A 21,201-nucleotide genomic window follows, 5' to 3' on the forward strand; every position below is an offset into this window, starting at 1 on the left:
CGTGACTAACACAATAAGGGCTTTGTTTTGCACGTTCTGACCTATTTTTGATAATTTTCATATTTTTTTTAATGCCATAATTATGCAATGTGTAAATTACTTTTTTGTTCACTTCACAATATTTTACTTTTAAATACATTTTTAAAATTTTCATAAAAATTAGCATGAATCTGGAAGCATACTACTTTAATAGCAATTTTTGGTAGCTTTTAAGATATGATATGAATCCCATGTCTTAAAATGTACACTTTCTTATTTCTTAACATAAAAGCGCCATTTGCAATGCATAAATAAATTTTTTGTCCACCTTAAAATATTTTACTTTTAAATATATTTTCAAAATTTTCATAAGAATTAGCATGAATTTTGTATGAGTGCTGCTTTAAAGTTGTGATTTTAATCTTAACTTTCTAATTTCTCAACATAAAAGCATAGATATTTAGTTGGTATTGATTTTAGAAGTCCTTCTGCAAAATGTTCCATGAATTATTAAAACAGTTACTACAAAAAATTATTGTCACAGATTTGTTGCTAAAATACTTTTTGCCGATTTGACTGTTAGTTAGATTTTAATTTCATGTTTTAAAAGCTTCAGGCCTCCAATTGATGCCAAAATATTTCAAGAAAATCAAACTTGAGGAAAACGTATTTTAAGATTTTAAGAAAAGTAAAAAGATTTAAGATTTAAGTAATAATTTACATTTTATTTGCTATTACAGATTGATTTTGCAGCATATATCTCCAATCATTCTACTCTGTGGCTAATGCAATAAGGGTTATTTTTGCATAAATTGACCTCTGTTGGTATTTTACTTGGGTTGTGCCATTTCAGATGAGATTCGTTTGGTTATAAAAGAATAAGGGGACTTGGCCCTTTGAACAACAAAAAGAAAATAAAAGAACTGGTATTGAAATTGTTTCCCTTGACATGTCCATTTGGTAGATGTTCATGTATAAATGGGTCAAGGTCACTGGTGCTGTAACTTTTCTCTATTGAAAGGCTTAGGTTTTACACTTACGCTCCTGGAACCAAAAGTGATGAGCTTTTGTCACCTTTATACAGCGATGCCAGACTGCACATCCGTGACGGCTAACCTGGCACTGTTCTTCATGTCCGACTTCAAATTGTTAAAATTTTATCTTGATATCCGAAAAAATAAATAAAGGACTGTTCTGAAAATGGAAGTCAATATTAGAAATCTGTCAGATTGTTACAAAGTTTGTTATTTCTTGTGTAAAACATATTCTTATTTCTTGTGTAAAAATGTCTTAAACAAGCCTTCTAGGTCATTTAAACTGTCTAATAAAAGTCTGGAGATTGCTCTTAAATAAGTAATCCAATTTCCGGAGAACATTTAAAAGTTATTGATCAAATTTTTACTTCATAATTTTATACTGAAGAATGATTCTTAAGGAAAGACATTTGTTAATAAATTATGGCTGTGCTGTAAGAAGGAATACAGGTTTATACAGAATTTATTTTACGTGCTGTTCAACATCTTTTCTTTGTTTACTTAGAATTTGTTTTAGTTTGATTGTCGTGGAAACTATTAATAGCTTATAGTCACATGTTTGAAGCATCCAACACATACTTTAAAGCATTAAGTGTAAAGTTTTTGCTCAAGGAAACATCAGGCCTGGCTTGCCCTAACATTGTCAAAGTCAAAATCTCAGCTCAAGTCTTGAGATTTTTCTAAGCTGAGAAACTGAGAGATTGAGATTTGTCTCAGTTTAAGGACGTTAGTGAAAGCCAGGCCAGTCCATTACAGTGTAACTTCTCAAAACCTTTGACCTGCGGGACTTGCCAAAACTTTTGGAATTTTGATGTAAATTCAGAAGGGGTGTCCATGGCTGAGTGGTTATGGTTGTTAACTTTAAACCACTTACCCTCACCACTGTGTGTTCAAATCCCAAAAGGGATTTCGGTTTCATTAGTGTAAGGATGCTATCCAGCTAGTTTGGGGAACCTCGGTGGTAAACTACTCAGTTTGTTGGATGGACATGTCAAACTTCCATTTGGAACAGTCCATTTTAAAGTATAGGGACAACAGGATGAAAAGTTTGTTAGTTATGTCAGCCAATCGTAATAGAGCCTCACAATTTACTGCACAACAATTATGTCAGCCAATCATATAAAGCCTCACAATTAACTGCACAACAAGCGAAAAAATTCTCTGTATCTATATTACTTGTTACAAAGGCTGTCACAGAAATTCTTAGGACTCGAATTGCGCAAATTTATTTTCTTGCATTTTTTGCATGGCACCACAAGTCTGGTTTTGTTTTAAAATTGGTGCTTAGCAATTTTTAATGGCTTTTTACATGAGAAATTTTAAGATGGATATGTTTCATTGAGGAACAGTGCAGTTTTGTTATGTCCCAGAAGATCTAATTTACTATCTTCGTTTCTGCATCTGTAACTTTAATTAACTCTATTATTTATGTATTCAAATGTTTCACAAGCCTACATTAGGTGTACAATGGAAAACAGATATTGGGTATTATGGACGGAAGAATTTCTGTATTGATTAAAGTAAGCAATTTAGCTCACCTGATCACATAAAAATGGCCATATTTTAACTTTGAATCTGCTGGAACCAAAAATTTATTTGCAACTTTTAGGCTTGTGCAGTCTGGCCAAGGGCTACTTTTAGTGCCGGCTGACCAATTTTGATATCTCTTAAATTTGATAATGGACAGTTCCCTCCACTCATCTTCGATCAATGCCTTAAGATCATGGTTTGCACTGTTCACTATTTTGTCAGTACAAAGTCCAGAAATTTTACCTGAAAATGGTGAATGGTCTGGTCTAAATTGCAAGATTGCCAAAGTCGGTTAAGATATTGAACGGTTGTTGTGGTCATTTGTTATTATATAAACAGAAGAAGACTAAATGTCAAAAGCTTAAAGAAAAATGTTTGTTTTTATTGATCTGTTTTTGTTGATCTGATTAAGTAGTATGACATTTCAGTAATTTTAGGAACCAATATTTTTTATCATCATGTATACAAATAACTTGTATTTGGCCGTCATCACGATATGAAACACAATTATTAACATTCAAGTTTTTTTTTCAGCGGAAACAAACAGCCATGCATGTACTTGTGGATTTTACAAAATGATATTTCTCAAAACACACTACAATTTAAGCCAAATGATAAGCTTGTAGGATGTTTTCATGTAAAATAACCTTGTCTTTAAATAATTATTTAAATAAAGGTGTGGTTTAGCCAAGTGGTTAACGCATCAGACTAGTAATCTAAGGATTGCTGACTGCGTGGGTTCAAACCTTGTCAGGCGCTAGCTGTTGTTTCCTTGAGAAACTTTACATTCATTGCTTAGTACTGGTTGGTTCCAGTAACAGATTCGAGAGTGTTTCAATAAGCTTATAGCTTCCAACACTATCAAACTGAAATAATTGTTTGTATAAACTAATTATTAAAATATATTGAGATTATAGGAATGACCCTAAAAATAGCAACCAGGGGAGATAACTCATGTTATTGTAAAAAAAATAATTAATTGCTGTAGAATTGCTGTTAGATAATTAATCAAATACAAATACTGAGCGTTTTAATGTGTTCAATAAATCATTTGATTAAGAAAAAAAGTGAAGAAGAAGAAATGTGTAATAAAAAAAATCCAATTGCGTCTGATTTGAAGTCCTATATAATGATGAAATCTTCCCTGTCCAATCAGCTGATAAAAACAAACAGAAAGAAGAGCCAAGATTGATTGGTTTTAAAAAATAAATGACACTTAATTCTATAGGGATTACGGAGAGGGAGAAACAGCTGAATTTATCTGAATATAAGATTCGGCAGCCTATCATTAAATTTTGGACAAATACAAGTCATTGCCGACTATATTTAAAAGCCGTACTTTTAGACTTATTAAAAGCGAAATGTTTTGGTATTTTAAGCCTGACTTTTCGGAGATTTTAGAAAGAGAGCTATTGTATTGACATATCGGCAACACCGTCAAAACTTGTGTTAAGCTTTTATGACATTTATGTGCAAGTCTGTATCTTTGAAACTGTAACAGAAGGGAATAGGTTGAAACATCACACACTTGTTTGCTGTGATTGTCTTAAACATAATGGGCACAGGTCCCATAAAATTGAGTTGCCTTTTTACAGAGTTATGCATCTTTTACTACTGTCAAGCACTGAGTATAGTCAATTGAGCTGTTTTGTTTTGTTTGTTTTCCAGAAATCTAGACATATTAGTCTTAAAAAGATTAAATCATTTTTCAGCATTTTTCATTTATCAAAAATTAAGTTGCTGACAAGTTTTTAGCTAACATACATCAAAAATAATATGTTTTAAACTTTTTAAACCCCTATTGATTTTAGGGTCACAAGGTCAAAGGTCAAGGTCACTATTACCTTAAAACAGTTTCCGGAGCATAACTTAAGTTCCATTTGACCCACAGTGTTCAAACTTCATAGGATGATTGTCCATATTGGGTAGAAGACCCCTATTGATTTTGGGGTCACAAGGTCAAAGGTCAAGGCCACAATTACCTTAAAACTAAAAACAGTTTCTGGAGCATAACTTAAGTTCTATTTGGCCCACAGTGTTCAAACTTCATAGGATGATTGGCCATATTGGGTAGAAGACCCCTATTGATTTTGGGGTAACAAAGGTCAAGGTCACTATTACTTAGAAATTGATAACATAAGTACCATTTGGCCCACAATATTCAAACTTCATATGATGATTGTCCATAATAGGTAGACATATTAGTCTTAAAAAGATTAAATCATTTTTCAGCATTTTTCATTTATCAAAAATTAAGTTGCTGACAAGTTTTTAGCTAACATACATCAAAAATAATATGTTTTAAACTTTTTAAACCCCTATTGATTTTGGAGTCACAAGGTCAAAGGTCAAGGTCACCATTACCTTAAAACTGAAAACAGTTGTCGGAACATAACTCAAGTTTCATTTGGCCCACTGTGTTTAAACTTCATAGTATGATTGGACATATTGGGTAGAAAACCCCTATTGATTTTGGGGTCACAAAGTAAAGGTCAAGGTCACTATTACCTTAAAACTGAAAACAGTTGTCGGAACATAACTTAAGTTTCATTTGGCCCACTGTGTTTAAACTTCATAGTATGATTGGACATATTGGGTAGAAGACCCCTATTGATTTTGGGGTCACAAAGTAAAGGTCAAGGTCACTATTACCTTAGAACTGAAAACAGTTTCCGGGGCATAACTTATGTTCCATTTGGACCACAATATTGAAACTTCAAAGGAGGATTCTTTTTTTAAGGAGGTAATACTTTATTTAATTCCCATGTCTTACAAATTCTTCATCTTTACTAAAAAAAAAAATCACTTTCGGGCATATAATGCTCCGCCTAGCGGTTTCATTTAAGTTACTACAGTTTTGTGATCAACCCTCAAATTACATAAAGAATAATTTGTTGACAACGTAGAGTTTAAAAAAACATATTTGTGAGACATTAGAAGCCTGATAAATAAGGCAAAAACTGGTTTATTTTCTTCCAAGGTGGTATTAGTGTTAATGTAGTTCTGTAAATTGAAACCACTGAATATTTCTGGAGGCTTTTCTGTCATTTAATTCTCTTGTATTTATTTGATTACCCTATGTCCTTTTAGCTTTATATGTACACTTTGCGCAACTGTGCTGTAAAACGAATTTCATTTCTATTTGTATATTTAGTTACAAGTTGGTGTTATTTACACTGTTCACTTTATATGAGAAACTTAAGTCTTTTGTGCATTTGATTACCTATATTTGTCTTTTTAGTTCAAAATGTGAGCTTTATATGACTAAATGTACACTTTGTGTGACTGTGCTGTAAAACGAATTTCATTTCTTTTTCTATATTTAGTTACAAGTTGGTGTTATTTACACTGTTCACTTTATATGAGAAACTTAAGTCTTTTGTGCATTTGATTACCTATATTTGTCTTTTTAGTTCAAAATGTGAGCTTTATATGACTAAATGTACACTTTGTGTGACTGTGCTGTAAAACGAATTTCATTTCTTTTTCTATATTTAGTTACAAGTTGGTGTTATTTACACTGTTCACTTTATATGAGAAACTTAAGTCTTTTGTGCATTTGATTACCTATATTTGTCTTTTTAGTTCAAAATGTGAGCTTTATATGACTAAATGTACACTTTGTGTGACTGTGCTGTAAAACGAATTTCATTTCTATATTTAGTTACAAGTTTTTTTTTTTTTTACATTGTTCACTTTATATAGAAGAAAATAAAGTGGTTATCATTCATAGCCTGTATATAGAATGATAATTTAGATCATTTTCTGTGAAAAATGAAGAGGTGTAAAAGTGGTTCATCATGAACTCCTTATTCCTATTTAAAGGCTTCATATGCCATTAAAGGAACTCAACTGATGTCCATTAGCCTAAAAACATAAAGTATGAATTTCCTACATTAGATCAACTAGTGCACTCAAAGCAGAAAGAAATGCAAAAGATATACAAGAAATAAATAGGTGGAATGTATTATAAATAGTATTATTGTGCTATTTTAGCCCGATTTGAGCAATTTTGAAACGCTGTTGGGGGCATTTAGCCCTTATGTTTCTTTAAGAAAGAAACATTACACTCATTGCTTTGAACTGGTTGAACAAATATTGGCTGCATGTTTACACAAGTGTCAGCTGCATTTGTGTAAGCTGCATGTAACATATTTAGTGTCGGCTGCATGTTCACACAAGTGTCGGCTGCATGCTTATATAAGTGTTAGCTGCATGTTTACACAAGTGTCAGCTGCATGTTACACGAGTGTTAGCTTCATGTTAACACAAGTGTTGGCAATATGTTTACACAAGTGTTGGCAATATACACTTTGAAGCTGTTTCTTGAACCAACCAGTACATTAAAGCATTAAGTGTAATGTTTTTGCTCAAGGAAACATCAGACCGGGCTAAAATTCACTAAAGTTCTCAAAGTCAAAATCTCAGCTCAAGTCTGAGATTTTTCTATGCTGAAAAACTGAGATTGTGTTTTGTCTTAGTTTGAAGTTTGAGAACGTTTAAGTGAAAGTTGGGTCAGTGCATTACAGTTTAACTTTTGAAAATCTAATACCTGTGGGACTAGCCAAAATTTTCGGAATTTTAATGTTTATAGAATTCAGAGGGGTGTCCATGGTTCAGTGGTTAAGGTTGTTAACTTTAAACCACTTGCCCTCACCACTGTGGGTTCAAATCCCAACAGGGACTTTGGATTCATTCGTGTGAGGAAGCTATCCAGCTAGCGTAAGGATCCTCGGTGGTTCTACTCAGTTTGTTGGATGGACGTGTCAAACTTCCATTTGGAACAGTCCTTTTTAAAGTTTAAGGACATCAGGATGAAAAGTTTGTCAGTTATGTCAGCCAATCATATTGAGCGTCACAATTTACTGCACAACAATTATGTCAGCCAATCGTATAAAGCGTCACAATTAACTGCGCAACAAGTGCAAAATTTCCCTGTATCTACAGTCATGTATATTACTTATTACAAAGCCTGTCCCAGAAATTCTTTGGACTTGATTTGTACAAATCTATTTTCTTGCATTTTTTGCATGGCACCACAAGTCTGGTTTTGTTTTAAAAATTGGTGCTTAGCAATTTTTAATGGCGTTTTACATGAGAAATTTAAAATGGTTATGTTTCATCGTGGAACAGTGCAGTTTTGTTATGTCCCAGAAGATCTAATTTACTAGCTTCGTTTCTGCATCTGTAACTTTAATTAACTCTTATTATTTATGTATTCAAATGTTTCACAAGCCTACAGTAGGTGTACAATGGAAAACAGATATTGGGTATTATGGACAGGAGAATTTCTGTATTGATTAAAGTAAGAAATTTTAGCTCACCTGATCACATAAAATGGTCAAACCTTGAATCTACTGGAATAAAAATTGATTTGCAACTTTCACAGTTGTGCAGGCACTACTTTTAGTGTCGGCTGACCAATCTTGATGTCTCTTAAATTTGATAATGGACAGTTCCCCCCATCCCCAATCCATATTCTATGTATATTGTAAAGTACATAATTATGCTGTACTCATGTAGTAATGTTTATGTTTTTATTAAAACATTTTGTTTAGCTTATAGTTAAAAATGGGCGTCATTTGTTAAACCCCCACTAGGGCGGCGTTCTCACAGTGTCCAAAGAAATTCAAAACGTTGAGGTGGGTTCAGTAAGATCACAAACATCGCCGCAGCATCGCTGTGGCATTGCATAGAACGCTGACCGATGGCACGCATTTTAGGCATGCTCAAAAGAAACGCTGTCACTCAGCATTCAGATAAAAGTGGGATCACTGTAAGGGCGCCGTAACAACTCAGTAGTATCTCCTATAATGAAACAGGAGTGCCGTGAATGGGCAAAAAGAACGTCAAATGAACACGGCGGTGGTTATCCACGGCGCTTGTACTGAGATTGTGCAGTGTCTCCACCACACTAAATATACTGTGTGTGCACGGAGCTTTTAAGGAGCTATATAATTTCAGCACATTGGAAGCACAAATAATGCAGTAAAAGCGCAGCCTTAAAGCAGATAATTGCCAATTAAATCGCCGTGGAATTAGCTCCGTAGCATTGTTGAAATTGCCGTTAGGACGCCGTGAAGACAACGTGAAATCTCCATTCATCAAAAATATCACATTTTTTATAGCAATCTCTTCTCCTTGAGAAACTTTACATTCATTGCCTAGTACTGGTTGGTTCCTGGAACAGATTCAAGAGTATTTCAATAAGCTTATAGCTTCTAACACAATGGAACTAAAATAAATTTGTATAAACTTAAATTATTTAAATATATTTTTGGGAATGACCCTAAAAATAGCCACCAGGGGAGTTAACTCATGTTATTGTAAAAAATCATTAATTGCTGTTGAATTGCTGTTAGATAATTAATCAAATACAAATACTGAGCGTTTTAATGTGTTCAATAAATCATTTGATTAAGAAAAAAAGGGAAGAAGAAGAAGAAACTGTAATAAAAAAAAATCCAATTGCGTCTGATTTGAAGTCCTATATAATGATGATATCTTCCCTGTCAAATCAGCTGATAAAAACAAACAGAAAGAAGAGCCAAGATTGATTGGTTTTAAAAAATAAATGACACTTAATTCTATAGGGATTGCAGAGAGGGAGAACAGCTGAATTTATCTGAATATAAGACGGCAGCCTATCATTTGTACAAATACAAGTAATTGCCGACTATATTTAAAAGCCGTACTTTTAGACTTAAAGCGAAATGTTTTGGTATTTTTAAGCCCGACTTTAGGGAAAAGCCTGAGAATAGGGAAAGCTATTTGTACTGAAGTTGTTGTCACCTTCATTCTATGGTTAAATCTTTATGTTTAGAATGGAATACACACTTGTTTGCAGTGATAATCTTTTACATAATGGGCACATGTCCCATAACTCTGAGTTGCCTTTTTACAGAGTTATGCATCTTTGACTATTATAGCATAAAATCGGCTATTTTTCCCTATTTTGCCCATGTTATAACGGGACCAAAACCATGTGTTAACATAGTCACGCGCTCTTGTTATAGCCCGGTTTCACCTATGCGCAATACATACAGTAAACAAACAAAAAAAATGACGATTTGGCCTGTTTGCCAAAGAGTCATGCGCTCTTGTTATATTGAAATTATGGATTCGAGGGCCTCAATCGCATTAAATACGGCGAGCAGCATTCAAGTAACTATGCCGGAAATACGGCGTATATACATCGCTGCTAATCTTGGTTGTCGCCCTTTCTAAGAAACGGACAGTTGTCAATGTAAACAAATTACTGGCATTCAGTTTAACCCTCCGATTAACTTACAAAACAGGATAACACAAAATGAATATGAGAACATGTTGTTTTATTGATGCTTATGTTGATAAATGCTCTTTATATTTCTTTGAGAGAATAATGTTTAGTGCCTGATTTTTTTTATAAACTTGTGTGCTTGAAAAAACCCAATTCTGATGACGTCACTGATCTTTTTTCTACCGTCAATCTGAAATCATTCTAAGAATTTCTGAGGGTCATGTTTTGTATTGGGAAGAGTAATGTAACGTTGTTGTTTTTTTTCCTTGAGATAATATTTCTCCAATGTCAAGCTTTATAATATCAATTAAAATTCAAAATTTCGTTCGGTTCGTTGTTGGCCCCGGAAAAATAAAACGTATACGTAAAACATGTAGAATTGGATAAATACCGTCCGAGCACAAGGATTTAATGTATTGTGTTTTGTATTAAATATACATCATGAATCTGTTTTAAAATTTTATGCTATAATAGCGTCAACGCACGTTTAGTTCGTGTTATAAAGTCTGCAGAGTCCCTCAGAACTGTTGGAGCCCTCGCCCTACAAGGCTCGGGCACCAACCGTTCCTCGGGACTCTGCAGACGTTATAACACGGAAAAACGTGCGTTAACCCTATACTGTCAAGCACTGAGAATAGTCAATCTTGCTGTTTTACTGATGGCTTTTGTTTTGTTTGTTTCCAGGAATGTAGACAAAAGTCTTAAAAAGATTAAAGTATTTTTCAGCATTTTTCATATATCAAAAATTAAGTTGCTGACAAGTTTTTAGCTAACATAATTATATCAAAAATAATATGTTTTAATCTTTTAACTATACATACATAAAGAATAATTTGTTAACGACGTAGAGTTTAAAAAAACATATTTGTGAGATATAAGAAGCCTCATAAATAAGGCAAAAACTGGTTTATTTTCTTCCAAGGTAGTAATAATGTTAATGTAGTTCTGTAAATTGAAACCACGGAATATTTCTGGAGACTTTTCTGTCATTTCGCTTGTATTTATTTGATTCCCTATGTCCTTTAAGCTTTATATGTACACTTTGCGCGGCTGTGCTGTAAAGCAAATTTCATTTCTATTTCTATATTTAGTTACAAGTTGTTTTTATTTATTTTACACTGTTCACTTTATAGAAGAAAAGAAAGTGGTTATCATCATAGCCTGTATATAGAATGATATTTAAGACCATTTTCTATGACAAAAGAAGAGTGTAAAAGTGGTTTATCATGAAATATCTATTCCTATTTAAAGGTTTCTGATTCCATTAAAGGAACTCTACTGATGTCCAAAAGCCGAAAAACATAAAGTTTGAATTACCTACATAGATCAACTAGTACACTTTAAACAGAAAGATCTATGTTTTATGATATTTTAATAATTGATTTAAAGAAATGGATTTTAAAAGCATGGTAGATGCTTATCTAATGGAGAAAAGAAGTATTGAATGTGAAATGATTTGTCATAAAAGTAACAAAATGTGGACAAAGTGGTGAAAAGGCAAACCGTGTTTTATATTGAATAAGAGTATGTTAGATGCTTATGTTATGAAGAAAGCTTCAGTGAATATGGAAAGTAACAGAATGTAGACAAAAATAAATAAAGGTTTTATATTGTTTTAGTTATTGATTTATAGCATGTAATATATGCTAACAGGGTTGAATATGAAATGATTTGTCATAAAAGAAACAAATGTAGACAATTTTAATAGAGAAAAAGGCAAACCTGTGTTTTATGTTGTTTTAATTATTGATTTAATTTAAGCATTTTGATATGCTTTTAACATGAAGAAAGCACCTTTGAATGTGAAAAATTTGTCATATAAAAAGAAAGAAAAAACGTAAATAAACTTGTATTTTGTCTTCAATGCAAAATACTGATTAAGTTACTGTATTAATGGTTCAGTAGTAAAAGATGGTTTAGCTGATAATAATAACCATTGAGGACAGTGATCAGGAAACTGTAGCATAAATTTGCATTAGTGAGCAGTAGAGAAACATTTTTGATCTTTTATGCATAGAAAAAAAGTTGCTGCAGTTATATTGTTTAGACTGTTCATGCATAATATGGTTCTTCTTATAATATGGCCGATATGTTTTGATAAGGAAAACTGTAGCAAAAATTTGCATTAAGGCACAAAAGAGAAATGTTTTTATCCTTTTTCTAAAGAAAAAAAAATGCTGCTCTAAAGTGTATTGTTTTGAGACAGTTCATGCAAAAAAAAAATGGTTAAGCTTACAATACGGCCAATATGTATCATTAATACGGAAACTGTAGCATGAATTTGCAAATATATTTGCATATAGGGGAAAAAAAGAGAAAAACATCAGTTGGGTCATTAGTGGGACTGGAAATAGATAATTTGTAGTATAATTTATTGATTTTCTAGGTGCAGAAAAAGATGATGTTAATATTTAATTAGACAATTCATGCAAGGTACTTTTGAAATCATGAAATAGTAATAAGAATCTATGATTTATCATTTCTTTTCAATGCAAGTGGATTTGGATGAGAAAAAAAGTAAATTCATACATTTAGGAGCTTAAATGATTTAATTTGTTCTCTAATGAAATATTGGTTAGCATAAAAAGTAAATTTGCAAAGGAGTGGATTATATGAATTGATAACTGATGACCAATTGGTAAGGATGTATTTTTTCATTGAAATGATGTCATCATATATTGCAGGATGTTACATCATATATAACGTATATCTATTAAGAAATTACTGTTTATTAAAGGCACAGTCCATATTTTTGTAATTCTTTAAATATGTCAAATATGTGTTTAATAATGTTTAAATAAAGGATTAAGTGCATGTTAATTACTTAATAACTGAGAAAAGTAGCACATACTGGCAGTTATGTCTCATAATTAAAGGTAGCAGAAGTAGTATTTTGACTTCCATACAAAATACTATATTATCCATGATAATTATACGGATTTGCGATGCAAATTATAGTTCATGTATATAGCAAATGAGTATGTTTTTGAAAAATGTAACAAGATACTAAAAATAAACAGTTTGGAGAAATAAAGATGATTTCTGATGAATAATGGGCCTTTAAATTAGGCAAACTCGAAGACAATTATAAACACTTACCCTTACTGTTGAGGATCCAGCAAGAGATTTTGATTTGATTCTTTCATGAGGAAGCTAGCTCATGATGTTTTTGTTTGTGCAAAATTAAATGCACGTAATGGTATCCATATTAAGGTCAATGTCAAAAAATATGATGTACCTTAAATACTTAAATGTTGCAATTCGTTGATTCTATTCTTTTATGCTAACAAGCTATCCCGCTCAAGTCTTATGAAGACTTGGATAATTTGTTCTTCTCTGGTGATAAAATGCATGCACAATATCTGAAAACTTGATGTTCATACTTAAATACTTAAATGTTGTTAATTATAAAGCTTTAATACTAACATTTGTGTCTAAAAAATATCATTTCTATTATTTAAGATCAAATGTTAATGTCCCCCGCATGTTTTTCATGTATTTGATTTGTGCGATATTGATCAATATTGATCTGTGCCGAGACAAAACATCACAGCTTTTTTATGACCCTTAATTGTTACGTACACGGTGGTGCGACACGTTTTGCTAATTAGTTTTATCATGGTTTACGACAGAATTTTATCGTGGAACGGTTACCTCGGTTTATTACGGTGTTTAGTGATATAACGAGGCTGTTGTTTTTTATAGTGATACGGAATATAACCAGGCATTGTGAATGTTCCTGATGACATCGTAACGGGGAAGGGGGTGTGTGTGTGGGGGGGGGTCTCATCAAAGTTAATTTGTCTGTATCTGTTTTATGTAAGTCACTGTTGTTGTGTATCAATACAGTTTTACAAAGTCAGCGTTTCATGAAAGCTGGGAAATCCAATTAAAAGGCAGTATTTTGTTCTGTTATGAATTGTGACCTAATGAATGATTTAGTTTAATAAACAATATTTTATATTATTGATTTATAAAATTTTGTATTTTAGATATTAAAGGAACTCCACTGAGGTCCATGGCAAAAAGCCTAAAAACATATTTATTAAAATTTGAATTTCGTAACATAGATCAGCTGGGCACTTAAAACAGTAAGAGATGCAAAAGATAATTTAGAAATACTCAGATTTAATAGTATTAAACCAAGACTCATTCAATATCCTCTATATATACACACACAACCATATACAATCAGATTATTGCAAACGCAGTCCATCCAGTAGTGTTTATTCTGATAAATAATGCATCATTTTTGGAAGTCTGGCGAACATTTTGTGTTTTGGCTTCATCATATTAGATGTTATATATTAATTTCCCTGTCTGGCAGGAAAAACATTTCACAAAATGTTAGTGTTGTTGTTTTCAATAGTAAATAATATTCACCAGACTATTTTTTTGTGTCGCCTTGAAAAGGCAACATAAGGGGGTTCCCCTAAGGCTTGTCTGGAGCAAAACTCGGTCACTATAAGTCGGATTGACTCCAAACTTGGTATGCATGCTTCTTTCAATGACCCAAAGTGCAGTGCACAAGAATTGTTACTCTGTACTTCATAATTTTTTAGTTTTATAATTGTCCTTTGTTAATTTTCATACTTTATTTTGTCCTGGCCATTTCTCCTACACTTTAAAAGTTCTAGTCAAGTATTGCATGTGTTAGCAATATTACCAAAAAAAAAAAAAATGAGTCAAATGATAAATGACAAGATAATATTACATGTTGTTATGTTATGCTATTTAATATCTTAAATGGACTTGTCCATCATTCAATCTGAACGAAACCATTAATCACTTTCTGGGGGAATTCCAAAATATTTTACTGATGGAATAGTGCACAGTGCATACCATGATGACATGGCATGGATGTGCTGACTCTGCACATCTGTGTTGTCAAATCATGGTTGGCACTGATCAAGCCTTGATGGACTCAGCATGGATGTGTATGCTGATCTGGTTCTATATTAAGCCTAAGCCTGTTGAAGGCAACTGATTCTACCCATGCAACAAGGCTGAGATCAAACCATCCATCTGTGCCGACTGATCATGGTCTGCACTGTTCCTTATTCAGTCAATACATGTTTTGTAATTGTCCCTAAAAATGATTTTATGGTTATGTCCAGATTGAAAGAAAGACAGGGAGCGTCCTAGGCCAAGTGGTTAAAGTTGTTGACTTCAAACTCCTCACTGCTGTGGGTTCGAATCCCTACAGGGACTTTTGGATTCTGCCACGTTAGGAAGTTATCCAGCTAGCTTACTGAACGTCAGTGGTTACACTTGGCAAGTGGTTAAGGTCGTTGACTTCAAACACCACTGCTGTGGGTTTAAATTCCGACAGGGACTTTGAATTCCGCCATGTGAGGAAGTTATCTTACTGAACATCGGTGGTTATGATCAGAATGATAGACAAATTGTCCATTAAAGATTTTTAATTTAATATGAATGAAATAATTGTTTACTTTTATGTATTCCAGGGATATATTAGATTTTCCGTAATTCTTAACCAATTTATTTTATTCTCAATTTTTTTTCCGCACTGCATATCAAAGGTTTCTATTATAGTGTCTAATGATTTACATATTTCTGTATTTCAGGATTGTTAAACATGGAGATTCTCGAGAAGGATCTTAAGATGGTAAATGGCACTGCCATGACGATATCCATGTGCTCCGTTACCATGGAAATGATGGTATATATATGCCTTTATAACCTTGCTTTTATATTAAATGATTTCAAAGAAAAATCGAATTTTACCTTCAAGCAAAGGCTTTTCAGTACTTTGAATACTCTGGGGACGGAATATTTTTTGTTTCGATAATTAAAAAAATCGTCTTTCCTGAGTAATCATATTAGGTTTTAATAAATATTAGCACTAACCTGGTTTGATCAAATTCCGTTTTTGAAAGGAAAGGAGATAAGCTACCTTTGACTTGGAGAATTTATTTAATTAAATTTCATAAAAAGCTTAATATTTCATAATTCAAAAATATGCCACCTTAGTGCATATATTTTGATGTGAAGTCATATGCTATGTACAAACATAGTGTAAAGACATGCTATATCAAATATTATAGCATAAAATCGGCTATTTTTCCCTCTTTTGCCCATGTTATAACGGGGCCAAAACCATGCGTTAACATAGTCACGCGCTCTTGTTATAGCCCGGTTTTACCTATGCGCAATACATTCAGGGCCCAGTAAACAAACAAAAAATGACGATTTGGCCTGTTTGCCAGAGTCTTGTTATATTGGAATTATTAATTCGAGGGCATCAGTCGCATAACGGCGAGCAGCATTCAAGTAATTATGCCGGCAATACGGCTTATAGACATCGCCGCTTATCTTGGTTGTCGCCCTTTCTTAGAAACGGACAGTTGTCAATGTAAACAAATAGAATCTGTCATTCAGTTTAATCCTCCGATTAACTTACAAAAATGGAAAGCACAAAATGAATATAAGAAAACGTTGTTTTATTGACGTTTATATTGATAAATTTTCTGTATGTTTCTTTGAGAGAATAATGTTTTATGTCTGATTTTTTTTTAAACTTGCGTGCTTAAAAAAAAACGATTCTGAATTTGAATCTGATGTCACTGATCTTTTTCCTACCGCCAACCTGTAATCACTCTAGGAATTTCTGAGGCGTCTGTTTTGTCTTGGGGAGAGTAATATTATGTTTTTCTTAACTTAATATATCCCCAAAGTTAAACTTTATTAAATCAATTAAAATTCGAAATTTCGTTCGGTTCTCAAGTTGTTGGCCCCGGAAAAAATAAAACGCATACGTAAAACATGTAGAGTTGGATAAATACCGTTCAAGCACAAGGATTTTATGTTTGTGTTTTGTATATAATATACATCATGAATCTGTTTTAAAAATTTTATGCTATAATAGCGTCAACGCACGTTTATTTCGTGTTATAAAGTCTGCAGAGTCCCTCTGAACTGTTGGAGCCCTCGCCCTACCGGGCTCGGGCACCAACCGTTCCTCGGGACTCTGCAGACGTTATAACACGGAAAAACGTGCGTTAACCCTATATTACGCTTTTTTTTTTACTTTAAATGGTCTTTAATTTTGATAAGTGATAAATAGAATATCAAAGTCTTGTAAATACTGAATATATTGAACTTGTTGAATAAAATAATATGCTTGCTTGAGGCTCGGGCAATATAATTTTATTCAACTTGTTCGCATAATATAATTTTATTCAACCTGTTCCCATAATATAATTTCATTCAACTCATTCAATAATTTCATTATTGAACTTGCACGCATTCAATATTCTCTTATTGAATTTACATGCATTCAACATCCTCTATATATTTTAGGAGCTACTTAATAGAGAGAATTTTAAGAAGGACCTGGATGAGTTCTGCGAGAAACAGAGCTGTGATGTGATCGTCATCATGACCTTGGTAAATAATGACGAGGGTAAACCAGAGAGACAGATTGCCGTTTATTCTAAAAATAGAATATTTCGAGACCAGGTATATAACTATTTTATTTGTTTGTATGGTTTTTACACCAAATTTAAATGCATCTTTGATCATATCATGGTCAGTCAAGCTTACTGGCTTTCCTGGATAACTAACCAGTAATTACCAATTTTTCCGGAAATGACCGACCACTAATCCCACATGATTGCTTAATCAGCAATGGGAGACAAATGACCATAAGACTCAAAGTCTGAGATCATTAGACTGATCCGGAATTAAGAATATTTTGGGTTTTTCCAAGCTAATCCGGGGGTACAAACAAACTTTTACACTTACAGCTTGGAAAACATTACAACAGGTTGACTAATCTATCGTGATTGGTATTGCACTGCAAAGCTATAACAGAAAAAGTTTGTTTGTACTGGGGATAAGTTTAGAAAATCCCAATTTTAACAAGTTCTGGATAACATCTAGTGTGATGTAGAAGTTATTTGGTTTCACCCATGGATCAAACTGGTAACCCTTAGATGGGGCTGACTGCTGAGATATGACCAAAATGTATGTTGAAATCTGCTTAAAAATCAGCCAAACATACGATACTGGGTTCACTATTAGTGTGTCAAACCTGTTTCATAAAAGAAAAGCAAGTTTCGTTTTCATTTTTTTGTCAGAACCACTTACATAGATATATTTGCTCTTTTGAAGTCAACAAATAATGAAAATGACCAATAAAAAATGCAATTTCTACCTCCTTGAGTAAAATCTCCCAAGGGGCTTAATACAAGAGAAAATAGTAAACTCTTGAAAGATAACCTTTGTCATAAAAGTTGACATAAAAGTGAAAAAGCATTCCCACTGGGTTAGTTATTCAGATTTCATAATAATTCTTATCTAACATACTAATATGATGTAGGGGAATTTATACTCTGTCACAAAAAGTCATATTGGTTGAAAAAAGAGAAGGTTTTGCAGTGCAACACTCTTTGAGAAACAAACAATTTAATTGCGGAGAGATGTTGCTCTGAAGATGTATAATAATGTAGTATAATTGTCCGCAACCATCTGTCCGTCCATTACACTTTCATGTCAGGTCCATAACTTTGGAACGCTGTAAAATAAAACATAATAAAATTTACAAGATTAAATATATTATTTCAGATATCTGACACCATGGACAACTCTGAGGATATTGATCTAGGGCTCGAACCTTTATACCCACCATTTGAGGACATTTCAGTTTTTACACAGAACAATGTACAGGCTTCAAGGAAAAAGGTGATGCCAATCCTGAAGTCATTTCTTCATGGTGACATCACGCCTGATGTTTCCAGCAAAGATTTCGTAACACAGCATTCTGTTGCCATGGCAACGGAAGGATTCAGTCATCTAGAAGTGGGTGAGTCTGAAACTGTGCCTGAAGAGACTGAGACAGAAAATCGTGTGAAATTCACGATTGAATCCTTGGAAAGGAGTTCAACAGACGAAGAGTTAGTGCCAGTTGAAAGTTTCGGGGAAAGTTATAAAAACTATGATTCTGTGGATTTGGATAGTTCTGGCAGTATTGGGGTTAAAAACACTGTCCACGTGCAGCAGATCCCCCATGATTTCGATCTTTCAATTAAAGGTGGTACCGCAGACAGTAACAAAACGTCACGAAATACCCAGAATCCTTTTGGAGATTTACCGTCGTCTGATTTCAATTCAGCCTTGTTGTCATCTGCTCATTCTAGTAACATTTTTGATCTTGGAATATCTGATAGTGAACTTGTTGACCCTTTTAGTTCAGTTGAAGATTCTGCAAATCCAGATTCTGTAGTAAATAGCCCAAAGACGAATATATTAGGTAAAAGTAGTGAAAATGAAGCAAAATCAGTTGACATTAGTGAAGATTTGGAACCACATGTTAATGAAGTGGGTGAACTTGAAGGAAATAGTGAAAACCAAATTATATCTTGTGATACTGGAAATCCAATTGTTAAAGAAGCTTCAGTGACTGAAGATGATGAAATATATGCTCAAAATGGAAATCCGTTTTTAAGTGATGATTCTGAGAGGTCAGAACAGGTTGTGAATTTTCAATTGAGTGAGTATGGTGAGGATGGTAACGCAGCTGACGATTTTTTCAATACGAATGACAATAATGCCAATAAATTTGGTGCTGTTAACTTTCTAGATGTGAATACACTAAGGATTGATCATCCGCCAGCTCGGAAATCAGCAAGTCTGATTGTCGAGTGTGACGATAAATCGCAGGCTGATGATTTAGCTGAACTTGAAGAATCGGAACTCTTTGATAAAATGAATACACCGGGTCATTCCGGTGAAAATAGTCCATTTGCAATGTCTGGTTTAAACTCCCCTTTTATCAATTCTGGCACTGGCACCCCTTTTGAGTTACCATCGAATTACCATTCCAGAACGACCTCAGAATCCGGTTTCCCCGACATTGCTCCGCCTCCAAATAGTTTAATGGATAACGGTTTTAGTGAAGATGATACGGACAGACGGTTGCCGAGTTTTAATAGTGCGGAAATGGTAGACCGAATTCAGCAGAAAAAAGCTTCTCTAGGAGGTGGTCAAGGTCTTTTCGATCTGGATGAGAAAGCCGAAGAGTCCAGTACTCCGTACACACCTCAGAATAGTTACCGTGAAGAAGGATTGTTCATGCGAGATAATAGTCTTCCTAACCTTATGGATTCCGATTTTGTTGAAAAAGTTCAACAGAAAAGAAATTCTCTTTCAGCTAATCTTCTATCCTCAGACACTAATGAGAAGACAGAAGTTAAAGTCTCCTCAACAAATCCCTTCGGAGATTTTACTGATGCTACAATAGTATCAAATGTGCCATCTTCCAATCCGTTCTTTCAAACCAACGAGCAAAGTTTAGAATTTGATCCATTCAGACCCATAGGCACATCTGCTGATGAAGGTAGTGAAGTTGTGCAAGGTGGTGCATCTAATCAGGATTTTATGGGAGATTTAAGTGAATTTAAACCAACTAGTGAAGTTACTGGTACAAATGAAGACATTTTGGATATATTTGGTGATTCAAGCACAAACAAAACGGAAACTCTTGTACAAAATCAAACCAGTTTTCAAGATTGGTTTGGTTTTTCAAGCTTTGATGGACTGGCTGAGTCCAAACAGGACCAAACTTTGAATCCTTTTCTGGCAGAGTTTGAAAACAATGCAGAGACTGAACAAGATTCTGATGATAAAAATATAGATACAAGAACTAACATGTCTATAGAAACTAGTGAATTTATTGAGCAGCCAGTTGAAACAAACGAAATTAACGACCAGTCTGTTGCAAGTGGAGAAAATGGTGACCAATTGGTTGATACTAATGAAATTATTGACCAGTCAACACTGAAAGCACTGAATGACTCAGCCAATTTAGAAGCAGCCGACACTGTCTCAGAAGCATTAGCAAGGGAGATAATTCATAACGCCATAGAAACGTTTCCTGACTTGTCCAATCCTTTACTTGCGACAGAAATGATGCAAAGAAATGATGCTGATTGGACAGAACAAGGTTCTGGGGATTCTGGGATAGGCTCTACCGGATCTCCACAGCAAGGTATGTTTAATGTTTATATTTTAAGATGGTGTGCTGCTTTAAGATGTTGGTTTCATAGTAAAATCAGAGATCAAAAATCCCACTTGTCTGCTCGTAATAAGGAGTAGAATTTTATAAGAATTTGATACAGGACGAGTAGAAATATGTTGCCTGCACATTGGATTTAGAAGCTACTCGTCCTACAGGATGAGTCAATCTGAAAATATTTTCGATGCCTGAAAATTGGATGAGTGACTCTGAAAATATTTTCGATGCCTGAAAATTTGATGAGTGACTCTGAAAATATTTTCGATGGCTGAAAATTTGATGAGTGACTCTGAAAATATTTTCGATGCCTGAAAATTGGTGACAAATCATTGGATGTCGGG

The 21,201-nt window shown here is 33.7% G+C and overlaps 1 protein-coding gene across 1 annotated transcript in view; it reads left to right on the forward strand.

Annotated features, from left to right (window-relative positions):
• LOC132718404 (protein prune homolog 2-like) overlaps positions 1-21,201 on the forward strand; it is an 87,310-nt gene that overhangs the window by 60,329 nt on the left and 5,780 nt on the right. Inside the window, exons 8-10 of the mRNA XM_060702100.1 lie at positions 15,411-15,505; positions 17,146-17,304; positions 18,412-20,833. Coding sequence (XP_060558083.1) covers positions 15,411-15,505; positions 17,146-17,304; positions 18,412-20,833 — 2,676 coding nt within the window. The remainder of the gene's footprint in view (positions 1-15,410; positions 15,506-17,145; positions 17,305-18,411; positions 20,834-21,201) is intronic.

The sequence above is a fragment of the Ruditapes philippinarum genome, unplaced genomic scaffold, assembly GCF_026571515.1.
Source record: "Ruditapes philippinarum isolate M1 unplaced genomic scaffold, ASM2657151v2 ctg871_1_1_1_1, whole genome shotgun sequence".
NCBI classification, from domain to species: domain Eukaryota; kingdom Metazoa; phylum Mollusca; class Bivalvia; order Venerida; family Veneridae; genus Ruditapes; species Ruditapes philippinarum.